This window comes from Bemisia tabaci, chromosome 6, assembly GCF_918797505.1.
Source record: "Bemisia tabaci chromosome 6, PGI_BMITA_v3".
NCBI lineage: Eukaryota > Metazoa > Arthropoda > Insecta > Hemiptera > Aleyrodidae > Bemisia > Bemisia tabaci.
Window position 1 is genome coordinate 18,330,572 of NC_092798.1, and position 27,144 is coordinate 18,357,715.

The 27,144-nt window shown below is 41.3% G+C and overlaps 2 protein-coding genes across 2 annotated transcripts in view; one reads left to right on the plus strand and one right to left on the minus strand.

Moving 5' to 3' along the window:
• LOC109042688 (transmembrane protein 208) overlaps positions 1–27,144 on the minus strand; it is a 231,810-nt gene that overhangs the window by 119,406 nt on the left and 85,260 nt on the right. The window lies entirely within an intron of this gene.
• Positions 15,788–27,144, plus strand: part of LOC109040499 (uncharacterized) — a 128,344-nt gene continuing 116,987 nt past the window's right edge. Inside the window, exon 1 of the mRNA XM_019056474.2 lies at positions 15,788–16,907. Coding sequence (XP_018912019.2) covers positions 16,619–16,907 — 289 coding nt within the window. The 5' untranslated portion in view covers positions 15,788–16,618. The remainder of the gene's footprint in view (positions 16,908–27,144) is intronic.

The window sequence follows — 27,144 nt, forward strand, 5'->3', positions numbered from 1 at the left end:
CTATTATTCTTAAAATTTTGGCAGATGAATGTACCATACAAGTATTTTTGGACACTTTTAAAAAAAAATTGCACAATCTTAGCGACATTTACATTAGTCTATCGATGACTAAACTCTAGAACCACACATCTCAAAGTACAGAGTTTCAAAATTTCCACCCTACTTTATTTTTGTAGAGAAGAACTAATCAACCTTTTCGCTTGAAATGTATACGAAAGAATCATGATATATAGAAAAAAATCAGAGAAAATTTCAAGAAATCATAACGATTTTTTTTTTCAAAAAAAAATTAAACACCAGAGGAACTTTGCAACGTCTCTTATTTAAATATGTGCTCTAGATTTTAGCCACACTGGAAAAAAAACACATTGGATCTAGAGTCCAGACTCTTAAAAACATCGGCAAGAAAAAATACTCTTTCATTTCAGTTTCAATCAGATTTAAGCTTAAATCAAGAACCAAGCCTCTCAATTTGAGCGGATTTCCTTTTGATTTAAGCTTAAATCTGATTGAATCAAGAGTCCTCTTTCCTGTCAATGTTTTCAAGAGTCTGGACTCTCGATCCAATGTGTTTTTTTTTCCAGTGCATCGATATGCTATTTGGACGAAAAAGCCCCCATTTGTTCTGTCGATAAGGGATGAACCCAAAATAAAACTGTAACTAATCGTAAGTCCATGCGGATAGTCACCTGGCACAAGAGCATAGGCCGCTCGCGTCGGTGCTGAGCCCTCGAACTCTTCGAAGGGATGGCAGAGGGCGCGAGAGAGCTTTCATTCGACACGAATTAACCCGGGTCGAATCCAGAGGAGGTCGCTAACCGAGGTGACCACAGAGCACTGAACACACGAGGGTAATTAGAAGCACGCATTCACTCGCGACATCACACACGACCGACGACGAGCACAAGTGCACTGAATTACCGACGATAACGCACAGCCGCTTCTTAAAACATTCCGAGTGTTTTTTTCCCCGGATCGGCCTGGCACAACTTGGAGTGGTGACGGGGGACTGATGAGTTGAGGCTGGTACCGGAGCAGGCCTGCGAGCGCCGCGCGGGAGACGCGGGCGGGTTTTCGCGAATCCGTGGATTGATAACCTATCAGTGATCGGATCCGATACCGATGGTGATCGGTGATAAAAGGACGGCATTTGCGATGCGAGTGGAATGGAGAGGAGGCTGCGGGCGAGTGCGGAATGCACGCACCGCGGCACATCATCGCCGAGTATTGGATTGCAGCTGCCCTGGGAAAAATGTAAACATGGGTAAAATTTGGAGAAGGGGGAATTGTGCTGCCGTGATAGCGAAAGGAGCCGTAAGTGCAAAAATGAAATTTTGAGAAAACGGGTTCTGAAGCTTCTGACCGGTAAATTTTATTGAAAGAAGCCTCCGTTCTTTGTCAAATTGCCACAAACCGTCCGGAAGACTCCTAGAAATCGTTTGGATGATGAAATAGCGACTGATTTTATTTCAATTACATTAAGAGGGTATTTTTCATTTTCGTGCTAGGTTATTGTTAGGCAAGACAGCCGTAAGTGCAATCTTCTGCATGCTTTCGTGGTTGCGTTTTCGACACACAACAAACGCATTTTCAGGCTAGAAATTCGAAGAAGAGGGCGGCACTTCACTTGAAAGTACTGTTTTTATTGGCACTCATGCACCTACGGCTGTCTTGATAAAAACTATGTCATTTTTTGTGTCTCGTTTTCATTAAATTAGGATGAATTTTGCTGTTTTAGCTGTCTCAGTAATTTCATCTTAAAGAGTTTAGACGAATTTTGAAGAAAACCCATTTCGAAAATGTTGCACTTACGGCTCTCTTCGCTATCACGGCAGTGCTGCGGGCGAGTGCGGAATGCACGCACAGCGACACGTCATCGCCGAGTATTAGATTGCAGCTGCACGGGGAAAAATGTAAACATGGGTAAAATTTGGAGGGGGGGGGGGGGTGTGGTGGGACGCCTCCTCGGAAATCATTCGGCCCATCCATGAAATGAATCAGTGAGTTCGAAAACACACCAACTCGGAAAAAAAAATTGTTCAGGAAACACCTAAAACTGAGCAGCGGGCGATGAAGTTAGTTTAAGAAAATCCAAATTTGGAAGGGGCGGACTGGTAGTCGAAAAGTTAGGAGGCAACCTAAATATGGGGGCCCTTCCTGTCGTTCGGGGGCCCTTCTAAGAAGGTCCGGGGGCCCTCCTCCGGAAAATGTTGAAAATGTCACACTTTTTAAACGCAATTTTAAGCATTATTGGAGTTGGATTCTACAGTACTTGAACTTCAAAATAACCCATTCTCAGGATTCTTCGGGAGTCCCTTCATCACATAATAGGCGACCTTTCATGCCTCTTGGAGACAAATTTTCAAGGATTTCGGGGCCTTTTAGTGACTGAAAAGGACAGGAAAATCACAACATTACGGGAAAAAAACGATGACTCGAAAAAAATTCGCCGCGGGGGCCCCTTCGGGACCTCCGCGGCAAATTGTTAGGAGGCGATCGCCTCCCCGCCTCCATGGCCAGTCCGCCCCTGCGGGTGCCAATAAAGGACAAGTACTTAGAGACTTTGTAAAGCACCAAGTTGAAATCGACACACCATGTTTGGTGACGGAGAATTAAGCGTTTAAAAATTTCCGAGTTGGTGTGTTTTCGTTCTCACCGACTTTCAGATACTGATTTTCCATAGTCTGCCCTGAAAAATTTATATTTTTCGACCTGAATAACGCTTGAATATCTATGTAACTTGTTGGTACAAGGTATACTGAACCGCAAAAAAAAAAACCGCAAAATCGGATGGTCGCCCGTTTCCCTTGAAATGGCCAAAAATTGGTACTTCCAATGAAATACTTCGATTTTTCCCTTTTCTCGTCGCTGTTTCGAGCACTTCCGATTGCAATTTCGAAATTTCCTTTTGCGTGCAGATGCTTCTATCCATAAGTGTTACATAAACCGTAAAAAAGTGAAAATCTAAAAAAACCCGAGTTGGTGTGTTTTCGAACTCACTGATTCAAATGTGATAGACTTTGCAAAGTAGGTGCGTGATATTCGATGGCTGAGGTGCGAGACCACATTTGGAGGGGCTTGGAGGACAATACGCACATGTGCAGTTTTTGCTATTTCGAGAAATACATGTTTAAAGTTTCGAAATTACACTGATCCTCATGGCGGAATGAAAGTTTAAACTGACTTTTAATTTTTTTAACAGGATATGCAATAGGACTAGTTTTAGTTGATATCATTAACATCTCAATTTTTTCAAAAACTGCATTTATGCGTCTTGTCCTCCAGGACCCCCCCCCCCCTCCCATCTGTCCGTTCGCAACGTTTTGGACTTCCAGTCTTCATTTTTTCCTTGGAAAACTAGTCAATGTAATGTCTTGAAATCTTCCTTGGTTGTTCTTCTCTGTTAGTAAAATATTCTGAATTTTCAAGGTACAAAGTTGACTTGTACCTCTTCGAAAAAATAAACTAGAAACGAAGATTTTGAAACACCACACAATGGAGTTACGCTGAGAAAGAATTATCCAAGGACCTTGAATTTTATAATACAACGTAGTTGGTAGCTTTAATGAACAGATGAGCCCTTCATTATTTGAAAGAAATAAAGGCCAGCAATTTTCATGATCAATGCGAAAAACGGATAAGAAAACTGATAATGTTTGAGGATTCAGATTAAAATAATTATGAGCTAAAATGGTGACCCAGATTACCGCTCCGTGATAACCAAATGCAATTTAATCACTTTTGAATGCAGATGTTTCCCGAAACGCCAAAACTTGATTAGCAACTGCAGTGTAACACAGCTGAGAGATAGAGAAGGAAAAAACATTGCAACGCAAGCGTAGAGCTCCTTCAATCTTTCATATATGCAGCGCAGCACATAGACGTTACTTTAGACGCCTAACTTTAAGGCGTTCGCATATGTTTGACGAGTTCTGTTCGGTCAAGCTAGTGTAAAAAGTAAACTCGAGAGTACAGGTTAAACGTTTTACCAACAAGTATCATACGGTCATGCCAAAGAAATAACGCAGTATAAACATTATAATTTAGCCAAATTTCCCGGATAAAATGTTCATTTTTGAGGAAAAGTATGAATATTCCCCTTTGAAATTTTCAGCAACTTAAGGTCAAATGGCGAACAAAATTATTTAAAAAACCAAATGCAGTAAAAGCTCGCTAAGTCGAACTACGGTTGAGACGAAATGCTGCTTCAGTCGAATGTTTTTTCGGTCCCTAGACACGTCTGCACGGCGGTCGAAAATCGGTCAAGACGAACTGCCGATGCCACTTAAGTCGAATTTTGTTTCGGTCCCTACACAATTCGACTTAGCGAGCTCTCACTTTATCCAATTCCTCTCTTTAAAAAAAAATGTGAGGAGGGAAGTTTTGAAACACCGTAAAAGAGTTGAACGATCGGGCAGGAAGATGAACGAATAAAATCTTAGGAGTTAACTGCAAGCAAATATGCACGATTTCGGTCATTCTTTTTGCCCACGTACAAGTGGAGGAACTGTGTGCTTCATCTGAAATGAACGTATTTCTACCAAACGGAACTATGTGCATTAAGACATGAGCCCCGAGACCCATACGAATATATACATAACAGAGCTCACGTCATAGTGCACATAGTTCCGTTAGACAGAAATACGTCCAAATGTGGTAGCGTTCGAAGACTCATATCGACGGTGAAACTACCAAACCACGTATCTCGGTTTGCGACGTCGCAGACTTCCTGTCATACTTTATTTTTTAAATGAAAAACTACTTAACGTTTAGTCTTGAAAATTTCTGTGTTTTTTTTTTCTTTGTGCGGAGAAAATTCCGTGAAAATTTCAAGGAATGATATTGATTTGGTCTACTTCAAAAAAATAAAATGTGAGCGTAGATTTTTAAACACCGCAAACGAGATACGTGGTTTGGTAGTTTCACCGTCGATATGGCGTTCTTCCTTGGCACGGTAGTTCAGGGGTAAATACTTCGAACCGGAATGGGCCGACTTTCGATTTCTATGTAAATATTTGGGATAAAATGTTCCGACCCCCACTTTACTCCATAAGGGAGGATGAGGCTTTGTGGCTATGAAATTTGGATTCCTTGCGGTCAATTCCTCATTCGATCCTGGAGTCTCCCACTTCATCCGACCTAAAATAAGCGAAAAACCTGGTCCGGGTGGTCTGAAACGCCCTGCATATACACACACGACCAGCAACGCTTTATGGTACGGTATATTAACAGGAAGGTTGACATCATCCAATCTTTTTTTTAATTCAATGATGGAGTTTCTTAGCCATCGTGCGTACAAAGTTTCAATTTTAAGCAGCAAAAAGTCAATTTGAATTTCCTTTCCGCCACAAGGATGCATGTAATTCCGAAACTTCAAACACTTATTTCTCGAAAGAGCAAAAACTGCACTTATGCGCCGTGTACTCCAAGCCCCTCAATCAAACCACATTTTTCCGCAAGGATATTATCAAGGATATTTCTGGCTAGCGTAAAAAAAAACATGAATGTCATCAGTTCCCCTATTCAAATAAGTGCTTTCGTGAATGAATCAAGAATGGTATAATTCCTAATCGCAAAATGTAGTCCAATTTTTCCAATTATTACAGGACTCAACCGCCAGAACACGGTTTTGCGGCACGTGCTTCTGAGCCATCATACATTCAATGAGGAAAACCGGTGCGTATTTCGCTGCAAAATGGAAAATTAAAAAAGGAGGGTACTTTTCAATCGATTTGAGTACCGAGTCCAGTCCATGTCTAGCAATTTCCGGGCCCGTTCCTTGAAATTGACTGACGTAAAAGCGTATCTTGATTTTCACATGAGCCCCCGTTAGCATGGATTTATATGAGAATTAAGGTTCACGTGGAAATTGAGATACGCCCTACGTCAGAGGAGCGACGCAACGATCAGTGCGCATCCATTCCAAGTTGAGCCATCGATATTTTCATGTTATGGGATGCGTTTCGCATCGGTTGCTTTGAATGACGATGACCAGGACGAAGCATTTCTGCGGGAAATCACCGAGCTGCTGCATGATGCTCTGCCGTGCTGAGGAAGAACGCCGTATGAACATTCGAGAGTTGCCAAATTTCCTTCGGTAAAATGTTTATTTTAAAGAAAAGTTATGAATGCTTTTCCCTGAAATTTTCAGGAACTTTAGGTACAATTGCGAACAAAATTATCTGAAAAATTGGAAGAAAAATGCCTACAAATTTTTTCCCGAAAATTCGTGATTTACTGACGGAAATTTGGCAACGCCTGAGGGTTCATACGGCGCTTTTCCCTAGCACGGCAGTACTGTGAGTCGAGTTTTCCTGTCCTCTCGATTTTCATCATTCGCTCAAAACTCATCTCGCGGCAGAGACAGAAGCAGAGTAATTCATGGATATTCGTCCTCCTGCCCTGTCCTCGAAATGGAAGCATCATCCTCATAATTCAGTCCGACTCGACAGGTCACTGGCTTTTCCTCACTTTTATCGGCAGAATTGAGTTCGTGAGAGAAAGTCATCTCGGGGAAAAAATGCTAAAAGAAATGGAAAGCCTCTGTTTCAAATGAACCGAAAACGGACGGAGGTTATGAGATTTTTTTTTTTTAATTAAAAAAAGAAATGAAAAGGATGATGTAGATATAATAAAGTTGATTTTGCTCATCGAGATAGGAACATCACTTATTTGACCGAATAACTCTTACTTGAATTTACAGTTCTGCAAATTCCCTCTTCACACACGTATATCATGAAACAAAAACATCATAATTTAGTAACTTCTCATACTTCTTCGTAATTTGCCAGCAACGCCGAGAATATGTTCTTAGATCCAAGTTATGGAGTTTTTCTTCAAGAGACAAATCAACATTGAAGAAAAATTTGTTTTCCTGAAACCTGATGATTCTTTAATTTGCAACCAAGAGTTTTTATTATCTTGTTTTAAGCTGAATTTTCCTAGAAACAAGGGTTTCAGGACATTTTGTCAAAGATTTTTTGTCCACGCACCTTTTTTGTCCAGTAGTTTACGTCCACACGTAAAATAAGCAACAATGACTTGGTCCAAGCGTTATATTTTAGTCGGTATGTAAAATTATATTGACAATATGGAAATGAGAAATTGAGAGAAGAGGAGGTGTTGTTATGGTTGCTCATTTTCTAAATGAAATGTTACTTTCTCCTTTTGATTCATCTTTTTAAATTGCTATTGGTGAATATTTAGTTTTAGTTCTATCCTTAAAATTTTCGATGTACAATATACCTTATATATGTATAGGTACTTTTTTTTATATTTTTAGTTTTTTTTTACGAAATTATTACTTCATTGTGAAAACATTTATATTTTTAAATCGTGACAAATATTTGTAAAACCTTTTCCAAGCGATGGCATCGATATTAATCTCAATGAACCGCAGTTGTGCGGAAAGATACTGCAAAAATGAATAAAAGAGGGAAAAAAACCAAGAAGCGCGCAATCTTTAGTTTTAACCCATTTGTACATCGATCTTTTAGAGTCAAATACGTCAAATTTTGAGCGTTTGGTTGCGCGTACACCTCGCTGCAGCACAGTAAAAGCACAAAATGTAAAAAAAAAAAATTAAAGTGCTTTGGAAATCATTAAATTTGACACGTATCCACCAATATTTAAAAAAAAAACACGTTAAATTATTATTCTCCTTTGATAAATTGATACATATTTTTTCCCCCATCAATTTAAATGAGAATAATCAATGCAGAGTGCGCAAACATTTCAAAATCATGAGTTAAAAAACGCTGACTATGAGAGTATAAATATTAGAGCCTAACAGAGCGGAGCGGCGCGCCGCGGCGTGCTGCCAGCGCGAGAAGCGCCTACAAACCTAAGTGGATACTCCTTGCATTGCACAATGCTTGTAGTATCCACTTAGGTTTGTAGGCGCCTATGCGCGTTCCGCGCTGACCGCCCGCCTACCGTGCGGCGGCGCCAGAGGCAACTATTTCTCAACAGAGGTGTTGCACAGTATTATACGATATTGAACTTATCAAGAATGACAGGCATCCTTTAAAAGTACAGATCTTTCCTCGCAAAATAAATCAGGATACTTACCGTACACAGGAAAAATCCAGGAGCCTTTATCTGAGGCAAATCAAGAGGTTTATCCGGTTCAGGTATTACAAGGTGGGAATTTCTTGAAAGATAATTAAGTCCTGTTGCACCAAAGAGGTGTAGAGAGTTTTAGTGAATTTTGTTTCATGGAATTGACGCTCCCCCATTTTTTAGCAAAAATCTCAACTATTTATTACTCTCCGTTGGACCAAACAAACAAAACAAAAAAACAAGCAAACCCTCATTCTTCCAAGACATTATACGTTTTCATCCAAAAACGTCGTGAGCAATTATTGTAGTTTGTATTTACATGTGGGCCAAAAATTCTGTTCTCTCTTTTCTTGAATTTATCGTATACTGGTAGTTGTGAATGGGTAAGAGGATAATCCTAAGATGAGAATAAAGGAGAACAAGTGAATCTGTCATCAAGCAACGTATCGATCGACCATTTTAGGAGAAAATCTAACGCATTTCATTACATCACGTTGCCGATAGCGGTTACATTTTGCGAATCTCACTTCCTCCAAAACTCTCCCTGTAAAAGTTTTGTGCGGGAACCATCCAACACGACCAAATTATTTCATAGAGAAAATTAAAATACAATGAGCCCGGCTAGCGGTTCCACAATTAGCGAATATTTAATTACATGAAATCTACCGTAAAATTGCATAACCGCACTGCTGAACATGCTCACCGTTAGGCGAGTGATTTCACTCGAGTTTTCCTCTGGATCTGCCTTTTGTTTTGTCAGTCATCCCATCGTCAGTGTCAAACCACACATACCGGACCGGGTCTCGGCACCGGCGTCTCTCATTCCTGTATGTCATCCACTAATTATCCCCATTAATTAACTAATAAACTAACAGTATAAGCCAGGAAGCCGAGTGCAAAACGATGGAGGGCAGTGGCGTGGCGTGGATTGCTATATATCGATTGTTATGCCATTTGAACCTATGGTAAAGAATCGATTATTAGGGCGTTCGCTGCGAACACCCTGTTAATCGATCCTTTCCCATAGGTTTAAATGGCAGATCAATCGATATATCGCAAAGCACGCCACGCTACTGGTGGAGGGCGGTCTCGGTCACCAGTTTCGTGGTCAATGAATGCGAGCTCTGTATTGTGCTGTGCTTTACCGGCGAAGCGCTGCTGGCCGTCCGTCTGCCGTCCTGAGGAATAGCGCCGTATGAACCTTCAGGCGTTGCCAAATTTCCTTTGATAAAACACGACTTTCCCAGTAAACTTATGAATATTTTTCTTCCAATTTTTCAGATAATTTTGTTCGCAATTTCACCTAGAGTGCTTGAAAATTTCAGGGAAAAATATTCATAAATTTCCCCAAAAATAATCATTTTAGTGAAGGAAATTTGGCAACTCTCGAATGCTCTTACGCCGTTTCTCCAAAGCACGGCCCACGGCAGCCGTCCGTACCGCAATTCGGCGACGATGAGTGCCTAGCGCGGCGGTCGCGTGCGGCGTGCGGCGTGTAGCGTGACCGACGTTCGAAGGAGCTCGAGCGTTGCGCTCAACCATCTTCCGGCAAAACCGCGTTAAGTCCAACGGGAATCCCGCACGGATGCGCGGTTTTGGCACGGAGCGGCGGGACCGCGAATATGCGGACTCATGGTTTGATCTTGCTCTTGCTTGCCAACGGTCCTGTCACCCGCGCCGGGTTATCACTCACCATCTCATCAAGGACGCAGGTTCGACATTCTGGCGTGTTACGGAAAAGAGGAGTGAGTGCATTCTGCGATGAGCCTCGAGACACATATGACCATGGGCTAACCGTGGTTTAAACGAAAATTCACTTACTGTTTTCCTCTATAACACGGTAGCTTTCTGCCCACCTTTGAATGGGCATCGGGCGCATTCCAGCGGGAACGCCTAGTGTGTGTCATTCGAATGAATTTCTTGCGAGGAGCTGAAATTAGCGCGAGGATTCGTCGTTTTGGAATGGGGCGGCTGCAAAACGTGGCGTACTTTGCGATATATCGATTACTTTTACCATTTAAACCTATGGAAAAGGATCGATTTCAGGGGCGGATCCAGCAATTTGGCAAAAACGGATTCCCTCCATTTAAACCTTTGTTAAACAATCGATTCTTGGAGGGGCTAGGTGCCCCGACAAGAATAGATTATTTAACATACGATTAAATGGAGAAAAACAGTGTTGCCAATTTGCTGGATCCGCCAATGATCGATTTAGAGGGTGTTCGCAGCGAACACCTTAATAATCGATTCTTTACCATTTGGGGATCTATCGATAGTCGATCATTAACGCCTCGCCGCTGGGCAGCTGAGATATTTATAGCGGAATTTAAATACGATTTTTTCTCGAGGGCGCCAAAATCTAAGTTTCGAGAAAAACAGAATAGAAAGATGCGCTCAATTTTTTGAACCCAAAAGATTTATTTCCAATGCTTTTTTAGGCCATTTAAATACGGGGTCTTTTGCCCTAGCATTATGATGTGTCTACTCCTAGGCAACTATAATTCGCCAAAAAGTCAAAATCTGAAATTTTGGCGCTTGAGCTCTTGAGGAAAAAATCGGTTCCATCGTCGAGAAGATCCTGGTTAAGTAGTCTGTCGACAACTTACCTTGCAATACTTGGCTTTCTTCGGCTAGGTTACATGAGTCACTTTAATCAAAGGAGTTGTGAAAATTGTTCACAAATTTTTCTCGCACAGCGTTGTTTTGAATATGTTGCTATTTCTTGACAATTTACTGATAAAAAATTCAGAGCAGTTTTTGAGGAATCTGAATGTCATAGTCTCAGTACGAAAATAAAGACTTTCCCTGCTCTACCGAGTCTACAACTGTGCAGCCACTTGGCCATAAGGATTTAATGAATGGCGCAGAATGCACTCATTTTTAATGTTGCGGAAAATGAGCGTCAGCATTCTTGCTGTAACTTCACTTTTCTCATGGATTAATGGATTATCTTAAGAACCAGTGCAAACAATTCAGAAAAACTAGAATTTAATAAGTTTAAGAGTGAGTAATATACTTGAGAGTAAGTAATATAGTAAGTTAAAATACGGTCAAGGTAAGTTTACGTGCAAGGTGTAGGGTAAGGACTGTTCTGGTTCAAAGCTTTTCTTGCCAAAATTAAGCGTCATTTTTTAGTATGTCCTGAAGGATTATTGATGTAAATGGGATGAGGAGGATCCCGCAAAGGATTTTCATAAATTGATTTTTGACGCTACAAAATTGAGTAATGATTCTGCTCATCTTCTGCAGTGGGCAACCCTAATGCATGTTCTGGTAAACGGATTGACAATACCGATTAATCATTTCATATTCTCAAGTTCTCTCACGCTAATTTGAAAACTTACAGGTTGGAGTACAAGAGCTGAACTGTAAATTCAAAATTTAGCTGGGAAAGTTGTCTCAACTAGCCAGGAATAAATTCAACCGGGTCAAGAACACTAAAATCGTGCGTGTTGCGATTATTTTTTGCAATTTTTTTCTCAAGGTGAGACAAAAGCATCCTCATACATGTGTTCAATCAGTGCATGAGCATGAAATTTGTGTAATCAGAGGGTCTCTTGCACGACTTCAATTAAAATTTTCAAGGATGGATTTAGAAAAAATAGCCGGCGAAAAAAGTTAGCGATACGATCTACAATTTATGCTCATCACCCGGTCGTTTTCACACTAAGGGAGAACGACGTATGAGCCGTCATACATTGCCAAATTTTCTTTGATAAAATATCAAATTTCTGGGAAACTTATGCAAATTTTGCGTCCAATTTCTCATAGAATTTTACTCGTAATTAAGGTTAAATTAACCAAAAGTTTCATGAGTTGGTATTCTGAAATTTTATCGAAAATTAACATTTTATCGGTGGGAAATTTCGCAACATCCTAATGTTCTTATGGTGTTTTGCCTGAAGGTACGGCAATATTACCCTTCCGAGCGGATTTTAGGTAATCGCACTGACAAATTGAAGTTGGAATGTTGGTGCGAATAAATCGTCGCTTGGCTGACAAAGGGGCGTAACTACATATTGAGATGAGCCCGGGAAAGCATTGAGTTAAATGGACAACAGGGTTCATCGAGAAGTGTAGTTACGCCTTTATGTCAGGGGGGCGACGAAATGACGTTCCCGGTTACTTAATTCGCTCCGCACCGCTGATCAAAATCCACGTAACTCCAACGCAAACCATATGAAAGTTCGTGGTTTACGCAGCACGGCAGTAGTGTGAGTAAAATTATTCAATCAACGGAATTGCGAAGGCGCACGTGTGAGTGCTTTCCCTCAACTTGCGGGACAAAACCGCGACCTCAAACAAAGACGTTTTCAAGTGAACGGTCGATTTTGAAACCTCACAAGTGCAGCTCCTGATAAATCGTGAGCTCCATAAGAATGTCTGTATTATACTGCCGTGCTAAGGAAGAACGTCGTATGAACATTCGAGAGTTGCCAAATTTCCTTCGATAAAATGTTTAATTTTGAGGAAAATCATGAATATTTTACCTTGAAAATTTCAGACGTTTTAGATCACTTTACAAACAAAACTATCTGAGAAATTGGTAGACAGACATTCAACAAATTTTCCTGAAAATGAGTGATTTGCCAGGGGAAATTTGGCAACGCCTGAAGGCTCATACGGCGATTTTCCTTAACACGGCAGTATAGAGCTTATCAAATAATGAATGTACTCGGTTTTGACATGGGCGCTTTCAAGTATCGCAGCAACAATGAGCTTCCCCACACGATAGAAGAACATATTTCTGCCAAACGGAACTATGTGCATTATGACGTGAGGCCTATTAAGCATATATTCTTATTGGTCTCAGGGCTCATGTCTTAATGCACATATTTTCGTTTGGCAGACACACGTCCAAAAAGGTTTTGCGCCAGAACGAACAAATCGGAAAAAAACGTTTCACCGCAAACTTCATACGTGCGTTTCGAGTGCGAAATATGGAACCGTAGACTGCCTATGGGGGCCACTGTATTGAATTATTAAATCGTCGGTCTCTTTCTCCGCGTGAGGGAATAATTCGAGAATCTCGACCACAACACTTCTATGATGCAATTGATTGCTTTATATGCATTTGAACAACAAATTAACTCCTGGGTTGTGAGCGCTTGGTCCTAAGTGTTTCAAATGAGCTTGCGATGTATTAACCCTGATAACCGCAGCGTGCCAGGATGTATATCGCAGGCAATTATTCAACTCAGGCATTTTATGAAATGCCAAGGCAGATAATCAAATTTTGACAGATTCCAAAGTTTTGTCATAATATAATGGGAAGGACTCACGAATTTTCAATATTTTGTGAAAAAAATAATTCATCAAATGTACGAGCTCTTCTTGTTGCTTCCTCTTCGAATGCTTCTCACATATTTAAATTTTAAAACTTTAAAAATTCTGTTTTTATGATGTGCCGAAGGTGTCGAGAAAATAAATTTTTGTTCAGGCGCTAAACATCTCATACACTGAAAAAAAAAGTTCGGTAAATTATGGAACCACGATGTTGTTCGGTACACACGACCGAATTATTCGATCTGCTCAGACGAACTGTTCGGTCCACTGAACCGAACTGTACGAATTTATTATGGTTCGGTCGTACAAACCGAACAATTAGGTTGAGCAGAACTAATAATTGGGTTGTGTGTACCGAACAACATCGTGGTTCCATAATTTACCGAACTTTTTTCTTTTCAGTGAAAATACTATCGTAGGATGCAATGCATTCTACAAGAGTTATCTGTAAAAATATGCATCCTGGGTGTATATTTTTACAGATAATTATTTCTCACAGGAGGAATGAATTATTTTGTCTAAAACTAGGAAATGAATCAAAATTCCAATGTAAGTAAGAATATTTGACTATTTTAGACATTTAACAAAATGTCCTGTCATCTTTTGTCACTGCACGGAGCCGTCTGGGACCGTCTTCCTTGCACTTTTTTTTATCTATATTTCCTCATTCAGGAAAATTAGAGGCAGCTTGTACTACAAAATGATTTGTTCGTATTTCTGTCAAACGGAACTATGTGCATCATCACGTGAGCCCTGTTATGCATATATTCTTATGGGTCTCAGGGTTCATGTCTTAATGAACGTAGTTCCGTTTGGCAGGAATACGTCCATTTGAAGGCTTAACATGAATCAGCCTAACTTCATTAGGCTTTTCGCCTAATCTTCTCTTACGTTTATTTTATTCAACAAGAAACTGATAACCACCCCGACTTAAATTTTCGTGAGTACATTCCTTATAATCAAACTTTCTGAGAGTACACCCTTAATTTTTCTTCAAACTTATTATCTCTCCTCTTTTTCTACAATTTCTTTTAAATCTAATGCTGTATCCTAGTATCGAATCTTGCCAAACATAGTGTGGCCGCCGGTCAGCGCGGAACGCACATTAGCGCCTACAAGCTGTATGAATACTTCACGCGTTGCGCCAAACACAGTACGGTCGCTGGTCGGCGTGATCGCGTGAAGCGCATAAATTAGCGCCTACAATACTGCAGGAATACTTCACGCATTGCTCGCTCACTGCAGTGCGCTTTTTAATCATTGAAAATTCGTAATATCTCGGTGCCGCCGGACTTACCGCGGTCCACACCATTTTTGACCAGTGTGCAACCCAAGCCTGCAATCCTGAGATCGAGGGATTGAAGAGTCTTTGCATCCCTCAATGGTGTCTTACTTTATTGAGTTATTGATGTCAAAGTTCTTCCATATTTTTCTAATTGACATTACTCGACCGTAGGATTGATTGGTTTTGAAAAATAAGAGAAAAACTCGTTGCCGGTGGCGTATTTTGGTCCCCGAGCCCGCCTTTTTTTCAAGAGATGGCCTTAGCGGACAGCCGATTCCGGTTAACTCAATCGATGACTTCATACAATCAGCGCCTAGGTATACATATTCATAAACCACACGCACACCGCAAAATATTTACGAGCAACTCATCACTCACGATGAGTTTCGTACGTATGCGGTGGTCGGGGTCCCTAAGCGCCAGGCGCGCCGTGGCGTGAAAAAGGCTCCCCGTGGATTTGCGGTTCCTCCGCACCGCGGCGCCGCACAGTGGATCGAGGCAATTAGAGAGGCCGAACATGAAATTATTAACGAAAGCTGTAAACTTGAACGTTTATTTCATCACATTTTAAATTTCGCGAGGTGCTTTTTGAAGAAAATTTCACGAGAAAACCAATGGAACCACTTTTAGAACCTCAACGGTTTGCATAAATGGAGTAATAACAGACTGCAACAACATGACACCGTTGGGTACCTGGACACCCGTGACGTACAAGTGCCACCACCGCCGAACATTGGATCGAGTCGATCAGGGAGGTTGGACATGAAATATTTGACAAAAACAGCAAATTTCGATGTTCATTTCGTCACAGTTTCAATTTCAAAGGGTGCCTTCAGAGGAAAATCTCACGAGGACACCAATCGAGCCACTTTAAGAACCTCAAAATTTGTATAAACGGTGTTATAAGCGTTTAAGGTTTCCAAATTTTGTCCGACCTCTCCAATTGCCTCGGTGTATACTGATTTTTTACTAAAACTGCAAATTTTGATGTATATTTCGTCACATTTACAATTTCAAGATGTGTTTTTTAAAGAAAATTTCACGAGAAAACCAATGAAACCACTTTCAGAACCTTGACGGTTTGTATAGACGGAGTTATAAGCGTTTAAAGTTTCCATATTTTGTCCGACCTCTCCTACGGACTCGACCCACCGAGCGACGGTGACGGCGGGGCGGGCGTAACGCGCCGGCCGACTGCGAGCGCCGCTCCGGGATTTCGGGCCGGAGAGGACCAAGATTCAGACGTCAGTTTAGCGCGCGACGTCTATGAGGTTAGCGCACTCCCGGACGCTCGCCCTCTCCGTTCCACCGCGCTTCTGCTCGTGTACCGCGCGCACTCGCGCAACGCATCGCGTCGCGCATCCTCCCACGCGAAAATTGTTACTTTATCCTCGCAAGTACAATCCAACAAACACGCACGGCGATATAGAAAAATAATGCGGTTACTTAAAAGGTGGATTACGAGCAAATTTTGAACCCCCACCCCCCTATACTCAAAAAAAATATTTCCCCCAAAAATTTTCTTGGAAATCAGAGAGTTTTTTAAAAATAAAAATACCGCATTATACTTAGATTTGGTGCAAGATCGGAGAATAATTTTCTAATATTAATCGCAGAGTGATCATTTTAACTCGCGGTGAGTGGGAAAATGTGTGTATAAGACCGAAAAAAAGTGCTGTAAGAAAATATTTTAATCCTCGTATCATGGTATAATCTCACGTAATTGCTGGCAATTGCCATGCGAACGGAAGAAAAAAAGTGTTACGAACTTAAAACACCATCGGTGTTACCAGACGCTAGGCAACTTTTAATTCAACCCCCTTCAGTAGGAGTTACAACGCACAAAATGAGTATGAAGTCGTAAGACATTCTCGTATCAATAACGGGGATGAACTGCATTAACTACCCTTTAAAATTTATATAAATTGAACGAAGTGCTGATTATACTTTATTTAGAATAATCGAAACTGTAAAATAGGTATTAAAATGAAACATAAAACCAATTGTTTGACTGTGATGTTACACTGGGTAGTGTTAGTTCTGTTGTCGTGGACCGAGACGGTGCTGTGTAAATGTACGAATAGTGATGATGTATCGTTCGAGTTGACCACCGGTTATGTGTTCAGTTCACCCGGAAACATAATAGCGACGAAACCGGGGATTTTGTCAATTACAGAGTGCATCAGGAGTTGTCGCGAAGATTTACAGTGTCAGGCCGTAAACTACGAAACTGGATTATGCGTTCTTTTCGCTTCGAAACCGGATTCGCAACCAGGTAATGCACGTTTTCTACTTCCTGCCGCCTTCGAAAAATTTGAGGCTTTAGGCCATCGCGCCGGCTTCGCGATCGGTAAACTAGTGGTCACTACGGTCACCTGCCAACCTGATGGCTTTGGAGATAGATATTCATGTCATTTACAACACGTTACCTGCCTACCGTTGCGGCTAATTCTGGCTGAAACCTCAGAAAGCATTTCGATGTTGTCTTGTTTCCTTCGTTTGACCAATTTTTACTGTCATGTTATTCCAGTTGAAACACATGCATACATTTTAGGGATTAGGCTTAGAATTGTGGCAATGTACTGACAATTAGATTTACGAATGGAGCTGCATCTAAAAATGAAGACAGTTCTCTCATTATACACTGAGGAAAAAAAAAAAAAAAACAACATTGTATCTAGAGTCCAGACTCTTGAAAACATTGACAAGAAAAAATACTCTTGATGCAATCGGAGTTTTGCTTGAATCAAAACGAAATCCGCTTAAATTAAGAGGCTTGGTTCTTGATTTAAGCTAGATTTTGATTGAATCAAGAGTACTTTTTCTTGTCGATTTTTTTAAGAGTCTGGACTCTAGATCCAATGTGTTTTTTTTCTAGTGTATGTAAGTTAGGTTTTTTTGTAGGATCAAAGTTTCTTAAACACCAGGTTTCAAAAGGAACTTCGGTTTTATCGGAGTTTAAGGTACTAGTTTAAGGTGGATGAAAACAAAAATCTAGATATCTCTTCAAAATACTCGTATGAAATTAGAAAAAATAGGTTGAAACTCTGGGCTTGAAATGCGCAGTTAATCATCTGTAGAACATCGAACGGCGGTCTTTTTTTTTTCACTGAAAAATAAGTTGCTTGGCTTAAGCTTGATGATTCTTAAATTTGACGCCAAGAGTTTTTTTTTTTTCTGGAATGAAGCTGAATTTTTCTAGAAAAAATAGGAAAGATGCTTGGGTTGAGCTAAAAAATAGCTTGAATAAAGCAGCAACATTCTTGACTCAAGAAAATATATTTCTTGCGGCAAATTTAAGATTCTTTTTTCCAAGAGCCGGTAAAATGAACGCCAAAATAATGCAGCATTATCATAGTTTGCAGTGTCATATTTCGCGAAACGCAGTAATGATGCATTACTTCCCGCATATAGTGTAGGAAGAGAAAATAATTTTTTAAATGCGATATTTAAACGAGGGGAAAACCATATGTACGATGTGAGAAAGATGACTTTTTAACGAAGAGAGATGTTTTCATTCGAATTTTGGGGTTATTTTAATTTCAACAACTTACACTGGAAAAAAAAGTCGCTTGGATCTGGAGTCCAGACTCTTAAAAACATTCACAAGAGAAAACACTCTTGATTCAATCGGATTTTTGCTCGGATCGAGAACGAAATCTCTTAATTTAAGCGGTTTTCGTTTAGATTCAAGCAAAAATCCGATTGAATCAAGAGTATTTTTTCGTGTCACTGTTTTCAAGAGTCTAGACTCTACATCTATGCGACTTTTTTATACAGTGCACGCAACGCAAACCTTATTCGTTTGAGTATATTATGTCGGTCAACAGAGTCTGAGAGGAGGGGTAGCGTAGCCAGCAGACACTTAAACAGAGTTTGTCACCGTCATCAAAGCGCCTCATCGATCAACAAACAAAATCAACCGAGTTCACGGCTCCGATACCAAAAACCGGAGAGCGCGCGACGAATAGAAGGAGGAACTGGAATTTGGGTTAATTTTGATTTGAAGCGCGGACGTAGCATGTAGCAGCATCCGAAATCCGACATGCATCGCTCCGCAATTGTGTTATGTACTCATGCTCATCAGGACCTAATTTTCTTGGTCCCCCGCTGGGTTTTCCGGATCCGGCGTGCGGCTCGCGTACATGGGGAAGTAATTAAGACGCTTACTACCGAAATATTTCTCATCTTCTCCCGGCTTGCCTTTCCTCCTTGCCGTAGCCGCACTGCAAATTTGCTGTGCTAAGGAAGAACGCCGTATGAACATTCGAGAGTTGCCAAATTTCCTCCAGTTAAATGTTTATTTTTTACGAAAGTTATGAATATTTTTTCCTGAAAGTTCCAGGCACTTTAGATCAAATTATAAACAAAATTATCTGAGAAATTGGCAGAAAAATATTCAAAAATGTTCCTTAACATTAGTGATTTGTCAGAGGAAATTTGGCAACTCCTGCAGGCTCACACGGCGTTTTCCCTTAACACGACAGAAATCTTTGCTCTCACCAGAGACCGAGCAGTAAAAGTAGGTTCGATCTACCTCGAGAAAATTAACAGAGACCACCGGGAATATTCGAAACTTGCCTTGGCCCAAAATTTGAGAACGGAAAAAGTGAACTCCAGAAAAATAATTGGAGGCATTTAAATCAGAGGGAACTAGACATGAGCCCTGCCATGCATGTATTAGTATAGATTTCAAGGCCCATCCCAGATGGATATAGTTCCTTTTGATTTAAAAAGGTTCAAATCGGCTGCAAGATACGGTGAGAATAATGCAAGGCATTTTTCTATAGGAGTTCATTTCGCGAAAAAGTAGATTTTTCTCAGCTCATATACCACTCAAGTTGTCTAGGAGGTAAATAGACTGGTGCGAATTTTACTTCGAGACTTTATCAGTGCAGTAAGCTAATTTTTAAAATTGAAAGACATCAATGAGTGGATGTGGTAGATGAAGGGAAAATGGAACGATCTGACTGGTTGTTTGGGTGGTTGTTACGTAGACTGGAGGGAAATGCTGGACTTACTGCTTGATGTTAGTCAGTCTTTTACTTACGGAACGGCTTCTGCAACCGCACTCGCTCTTACCATTAGGATCGCTTCATATTCTCTTCGTCCTTTTGTGTATACTATACTACTAATAAGTCGCTCTTATAGCGCTTCTGTGCGCTCTGCGACACCCAACCGCCACTGATAACGATTCTGCCAGAGCTTCTCCGGCGCGGCAGATCGCATCTCCTCATTTCCTGCCTTATTCCCTCAATCCGCGATTTGGCAGGGCGTCCTACGCACGTGTCTTTTTGTCTATCACTTTGCAAATTAACTTCAATAGGTAATCAGACCTCAGGACTATATTTGTCATCTTAAAATAGGATAATAGCTTTATCATCTGCAGCAAGAGCCGAAAATCCTGGCGGTAGCGATTGGTCGCTCGACTGATAAATTAAATCCGAAATCAAGTTACACCTAAGCTAGTTATCCTTAGATACAATGTCTCCCCGGGTCCCAACTTGTAACCAATGCTGCTCCAATCGGGTGGATATTTCTACCTACATTTCTCGGGCAAAAAAGTCGGTTAATGAGTTCTCTCTCCTCTGTAATATTAGAATATCCTGTTCAATACAAAGCGATTCGGTAAATATTGGCTTACAAACCAACTTGTATACTCTAATGACAACATCCACGGCATATTTCCGACATCACTGCTCTCTTCCGCGCGGAACGATCAACTTGGCGTTAAGACCGGTGGCGCCTCGCCAGACTTTGGCATTCAAAGGCTGATGCATAACGAGTCTAATAATCTGCCTTGCTAAGGAAAAACGCCGTATGAACCTTCAGACGTTGCCTAGTTTCCTCCGATAAAAACCGAAATTACAGAGAAAATTGCGTGAATATTATATTCTCAAATTTTTAGACGATTTTGTAAGCAATTTAATCTAAAATATTGGAAAATTTAAAGAAAAAATATGCATGAATTTTGTCAAAAATGCAGGTTTTATCAAGGGAAATTTGGCAACTTTCGATTGTTCATACGGCGTTCTTCCTTAGCACGGCAGTATAATAGAGAGTAAGGATCGCCAATGACTTAGTTGCGCTGGTCATGGTGTCGGACATTGATGGCTAAAGCTTTTAGACTAATAAAATGTAATGAGATCCATCCAAACGTCAACTTTCGAAGTGTGCATTAATAACGGAATTATCGCCTTTTGGAAAAATACGCTGATTTTCGTCGTTCCCTGCATGCATGTTATGATTTCTTACTATGTTATAGTCGACATAGGCGGTTCTAGACCTTCATTCTTGGGAGTGCCCAGAGGTGGAAAACGTAGGAGACCGGTTCCAGAGTGGACGGTCGCTCAGGGGAGGCCTAAGTTTCGGTCCTCAAGTTTTTATCCCTTCCCTACCCTCCATTCTCTTTTTATCTCCTTCCTCTCCTCTTAAATACCTGTAAATTCAATTTAGAAAATTTTTAGCACAACTTTCCATCAAAAGTACAATCTTACCATAAGAAAACAGTGGAATCTTTGTAAAACACGGCTTTCAATTTTAATTCTGTTTAAAAAATGTTCAATTAATTGCTGGGATTTTTTCTCAGTGTGGGCGAATACAGAATCTTTAAAAGCAGTAATTTCACGGTTTCGATAACCGTACTTAATTTTTGCTTGGGGGTGCCTGGCACCCACTGGCACCCCCGTAGAACCGCCTATGATAGTCGATCTGTGATATCCTGCTTAACTGCGCAAGACCACATATCTCCGTTTTGTAACGCCTCAGACTTCCTGCCATACTTTATTTTTCCTCGGGAAAACTAAGTCAACGTAATTTTCAGAGAACTTTCTTGATTTTAATCTCCATCAGCAGAATATTCTGTATGAATTTCAAGCTATAAAGTTGGCTTATTTCTCTTCAAAAAAGTAAAATATTTGCTGAAATTTTAGAATACCGAAATTGAAGGGCTCTTCCGGAGCACAGTGGACCGAGTCAACAGGAGAGGCCGGACAAAATTTGGAAACTTTAAAAGCTTGTAAATCCGTTTATACAAAACTTAGAGGTTCTAAAAGTGGTTTCATTGGTTTCCTCGTGCAATTTTCCTCTGAAAGCACCCCTTGAAATTGAAAAGTGACAAAATAAACATCAAAATTTGCAGTTTTAGTAAAAAATCAGTGGACCGAGTCAGTAGGAGAGGTCGCACATAGTCTTATTATATCTTCGTCATTACAAAACTAAAAGGTTTAAAATTGGTTTCATTGGGTATCTTATAAAGTTTCCTGCAAGAAACCCCCTTTAAAATTTAAAATGTGACAAAAGAAACACCTAAATTTGCAGTTTCAGTCAAAAATTTTATGTCCAACCTCTCTGATTGACTGGATCCACTGTGCGGCGTTCTTCCTCAGCACGGAAGTATACCAGTACCGTTTTAAAGCTTTAAGGAAAAGTCTCGCTTTTAATTTGCTCGAGTTACCCATCAAGGCAGGAAAATCCGAAATTGCGCGAAAAATGAGGCGGTGAAATGAGTATAACGTCGTAACACGGCCGCAGGTTGCGCGGAAAATAATGAGCCCCGCCGACGCGGTCGACGTCATACGTGGAGGAAGGAGCAGGACTCCCGGGGAGGCGAGGTTAACGAAAGTTAAAAAAGCATTTCAATTTACCACTCGGATGGGCCGATGCGTCCAGGTAACTGCCTCCTTTCAATTTGCTGCGCGGTCCCGGTGGCCCGCGGACGGGCTCAACAGTGCTTTGCGATATATCGATTGATCTACCATTTGAATCTATGGAAAAGGATCGATTATCAAGGTGTTCGCAGCGAACGCCTTGATAATCGATTCTTTACTACAGCTTCAAATGGAGCAACATCGATAATCGATCACTCACGCCACGCCACTGGGGCTCAAAAGCGGAAACGCTGAAAACAGCGAGCGTGAAAACATCGCTTGCATCGCTCATCGCCCGTCAAACATCGTTACACGAACAACGTCCAGGAACGCTGCCCGCGCTGCGAAACGACGCGTGGACACCTACCGCAATAAAGACTCGCGCCCGGTTGGAAAAAACACAACCGACCGTTTATTTCTGATTAGCTGCAAGTATGATATCAATTAAAAAAGCCCCTTAAAATTCATGGTTAGGCAAAAAATTACGGCCGCGCTTGAATCATTATGCTCCTTGGAAATGGGTCGGTTGCAATCAGGTTATTAAATAGGATATTGACTCCGGGACTAGCGGTTTCTTGAAATTTCCTCCTCCATAAGCGGATTTAGGGAGGGGGGTCGCCCCTCTCCTTGATCTACCCCCGATTACCCCAAAAAAGGAGTAAGAAAAAAGGAAAAAAGAAAAAAAAGCAAAAAACGGAGGAGAGAAGGAAGGATTCTTATATTTCGTACTTATTCATGAAAAAAATGGACCCCAAACTGAATATTAAGTGATTTTAAAATCTCAAAAATTCTGTAGGAGAGCACCCCGGACCCCTCTCATGCCGCCTTCCGTTTGGAATGTCTGCATCCGCCCATGTCTTCTTCCTCTTCATTTTTTTTAAGAACAATACTACCGGACACATATATTAATGGCAAATTCTTTTATTCAAAAAGCTCCATTTTAAATTCGAAACTTTTTTCTAGAACATGGAAATCAAAAAGCTTATTACTATACTTTCTGAACTCAAAACAGTTTCAGCCTATCGATGTTTCAAGCGTAGAATTAAAATCCAAACTTCGAGAGCATGCCTATGCTTTACACCTAAAAGTGAAATTTTCACAATTTTCGGAAACTCGGAAACATGTGCTTAGTGCAAGCAATCCAAATCGAAATAAAGCAAACATAATTATGGGATCCGGGAAAACCGAGTGTCATTCGAATAAGGTAAAGATTCAATCGGGCTACCTTTTCCTTCTTCGCGAAAGGCACATCTTCTCCTACAACAATGTCAGAGTGTATTTTACAGACGTAAATGAAGTATAAATAGATTTGTATTAACGTGTGCATGTGGCCTTAGCTGATTTATTTATGAGGTCAATTTTTGCCTTCAGCGCTGATATCAAGCACAGATACTTGGGAAAAATTACGAGATGCTTAGACGCTTACATCCTACTTTCCAGTCGTCCAAATCCCTCTTATCGCGCTTTCGATCGCATGGATCGGATTTCCTTCAAAAATAGTGAGAGAGATTTCGTACGAAACGGAAAATAAATCGTCAATGTACTTTGATCACTATCCTTTCAACATCTTGGATTCGTGACCAACCACAGAGCGTTAAAGAGGAGGGGGCGGGGATTATGGATATACTAGCTCAGGTGTAAATATAAAAGAGTCCTGAAAAAAAAGAGCCGAAAACATAAATTTCAATCACCGAGTTCTGGATGACGATGGTTCATGGCCGAGAGGGCATCAGAGGTCCCTCTCTCTGGCTCCGCCTATGGTTGCGTTAACGAATAGGGCGGCTCTACGAGGTGATTAGTTTTATTGAAAAGTTCGGACTCGAACTGATGCAGTTAACTCGGGTTGTAACAGAAGCGACTTGCAGTCGCCTGCCTCTCCTCACAATGAGCGATGCTGAGGCGCTGATAACAAATAACATCCTCGACCAGGTAATTAAAAGGGAGCTGTCAACCAACATGGGAAATCAATTTGGTCCAGCTCGCGGTGCAACAGCATTGCCGATTATTGCATTGTTCGGTAGCTCATCTACAATCTGCCAACGATCTTTATGCTCCTTTTATACCCCTCCCCTTCTCGCCTACGAAAATAGACTGCTGTAGTGACTACGTCATTCGATATAATGTCGAACTCTTGGTTCAAACCAACACAAACTAACATAACCTCATGTGCGAACTCTTCATGAGTTAATTGTGCTAATTTATTAAAATTTAGTCATTGACCAGTCATAAATCAACTAAAGACTCATTAAATACGAGAACTTTTGATTGTGAGAAATACTTTGACGCATTTTACAACCATGGTGCAAAGGGTGCGAATCAGAAACAATGTTCTGTGCTTGTTTATATTTAAACCAAGGGTTCGATATTATAATGTCCAACTTTTCTACTCGAGCGTTAAAGTCCCCAAATTTAACCACTTTTTTAAATGTCTCTGTACACATTTAGACTACATTTTGCAGCAAGGAACTACTATTTCCGGCTCTTTTTAGAAACAACGTATGTGCAATTCCTTTTCCTATGCGGATGGGTGCTTTTGTGGATAAGCCAAAAATAGTTGGTATACCGCATCCGACATTCTGCAGCATCTGGCGCCAAGGTTTTTCATTCATCACATAGCAGCAAGTCAGGGAAACAGAGCGCCTTTCAAAATCATCCAGTAGAGTTTAAAAATTTTTTCTGCAAGACAAAGATTCTCACAGAAGGTGAGACACTAACTATCAAAAAGACAACTATTGACGCAGGGATGATGATTTCTGGCCTACCTCGAAAATTGAAGGTAAAATAGCGATATACCGCCATACTTCTCTTGGTGTCACAGTTCATACAATCGCAATGCAATCCTTGTAATCGAATTATCAAACTAAATATACAGCGAGAAAATGTCCATTAACTCAAAGCTCGGTTATGCAAACTGAAAAGTGCAGTCGGTGCACTACAGTCCATATCACCGAACTTTTTCCCTAATGCGGAGACTCGATTATCCGCATTCCGATCATCCGCGTACCGTTTATCCGCGTTCCGACTATCCGCGTTCCGATCATTCGGGCTCTGATTATCCACGTTCCGATCATCCGCAGTCCGTTTATCCGCGGCTCGTTTATACGCGGTCCGTTAATCCAGGGTCCGTTTATCCGCGGTCCGTTTATCCAGGGTCTGTTTATCCACGGTCCGTTTATCCGCGTTACGTGCATCCGCCGCGTTCCGTTCATCCGCGTTCCGATTATCCGCGTTCCGTTCATCATCCGCGTTCCGCATTTCCTCGTCTCGATTATCCGCGTTCCGATCATCTGTTGAATATATTTTTTCAGGGAACACGTCTTCAGAAAGAAACACTTTTCTCTGAGGTCAAACGTACCCCCGTCTTTCCCGCGAAGTTATTACGGAGCTCAACGAACCCAGCCCCAGCGTCATCCTCCGGCCGGATTCAGCGGGGCAGGAAGCAGGAACCGCGTCTAATGTGTCATCTCGTCGCCGCCCGACGCGACGGCACCGGAACATGCTCCCTCCTAATTTCGAGTCCCGATTCCTGCGTGTCTCTGGAAACGAGACATGCGCGCCGCGCCGGGACGTGAGCGCGAGGAGCCGATGGTAGCAGAAGACACTCGTCCTCGTCAATCTCACAATGAGTCGCCCCGAACGGCCCAACTGCCAGCGTCGCACAGTGGATCGAGTTGATTAGAGAAGTCGGACATGACATGTTTGACTATAACTGCTTTTCATGTTTTATGCGTCAAATTTCAAATTTTAAGGAGTGCTTCTAGAAGACAATGGAGATGTTGCATGTGTGAGGAATTTGCGATTTGACTGTTGATTCATGTGTAAAAGTTTGCGAGAAACACGATGGTGCTACTGATTTTCTCTGAAATCATCTCCCGAACTCCAAAACAGCTTTCAAGTTGAGGCCAAAATGGAGGGGATATCCCACCCTACCCTGGGAGTCCACCTCTACATCAAGACAAACTCTCCATGCAAAGATAGGGAGCAAATACATTAGCAGTGATGCCGTGTTTTCAGTTTTAGAGTCCCCAAATGAAGTGGCAGCCCTGTCAATGTATTTGCTCCCTATCTTTGCATGGAGAGTTTGTCTTGAAGTAGAGGTGGAATCCCAGGGTAGGGTGGGATATCCCCTCCATTTTGGCCTTAACTTGAGAGCTTTTTTTGAGCTTGGGAGATGGTTTCAGAGAAAACCAGTAGCATCATCGTGTTTCTCGCGAACTTTAACGTAAGAATCAACAGTCAAATCGCAAATTCCTCACACATGCAACATCTCCATTTCACGGGGAAACTAATAAAACTACTTTTGGAGCCTTAAAATCTTGTATAAACGGAGTTATATGCTTTTAAAGTTTCCAAATTTTGTCCGAAATCTTCTGATGACTTGATCCACTGTGGGCCGGGCCGAAAGACGGGCGGGCGTTGGTGAATGAACGCGGACGCGTGAACGAGGCACGAGCCCGCGCTTTTCAGACCCCGCGGCCCGACCGACGCAGCCGCCAAGTCATGTCATACACAGCATCATTGCCGATTCGCATGTGTAAGTGCGGAATTGAGTAAGGTACGAGTATTTTGGAGCATTGGCTTCCGCGGTTAAAAAACGGTTTCGTGCTTATACTTAAAGAGACCGAAAAGACATTAGGCCTTGTCTCCACGGGACGTTTTCATGGGATTTGTCCCAAGTTCGAATCGCAGGAACGAAACTTCTGGGATTTTTCCCAGTTACCGTCTCCACGGGACGAGGCTCATACGGACCTGCCACTAGTTTTCGCCGGAAGATAAATTAGATAAAGTCGAGTATTTAACCGGGATTAAAATAATAATTGCACACAATTTGACACATTATTTTAACGAAACAAACCTGAACAA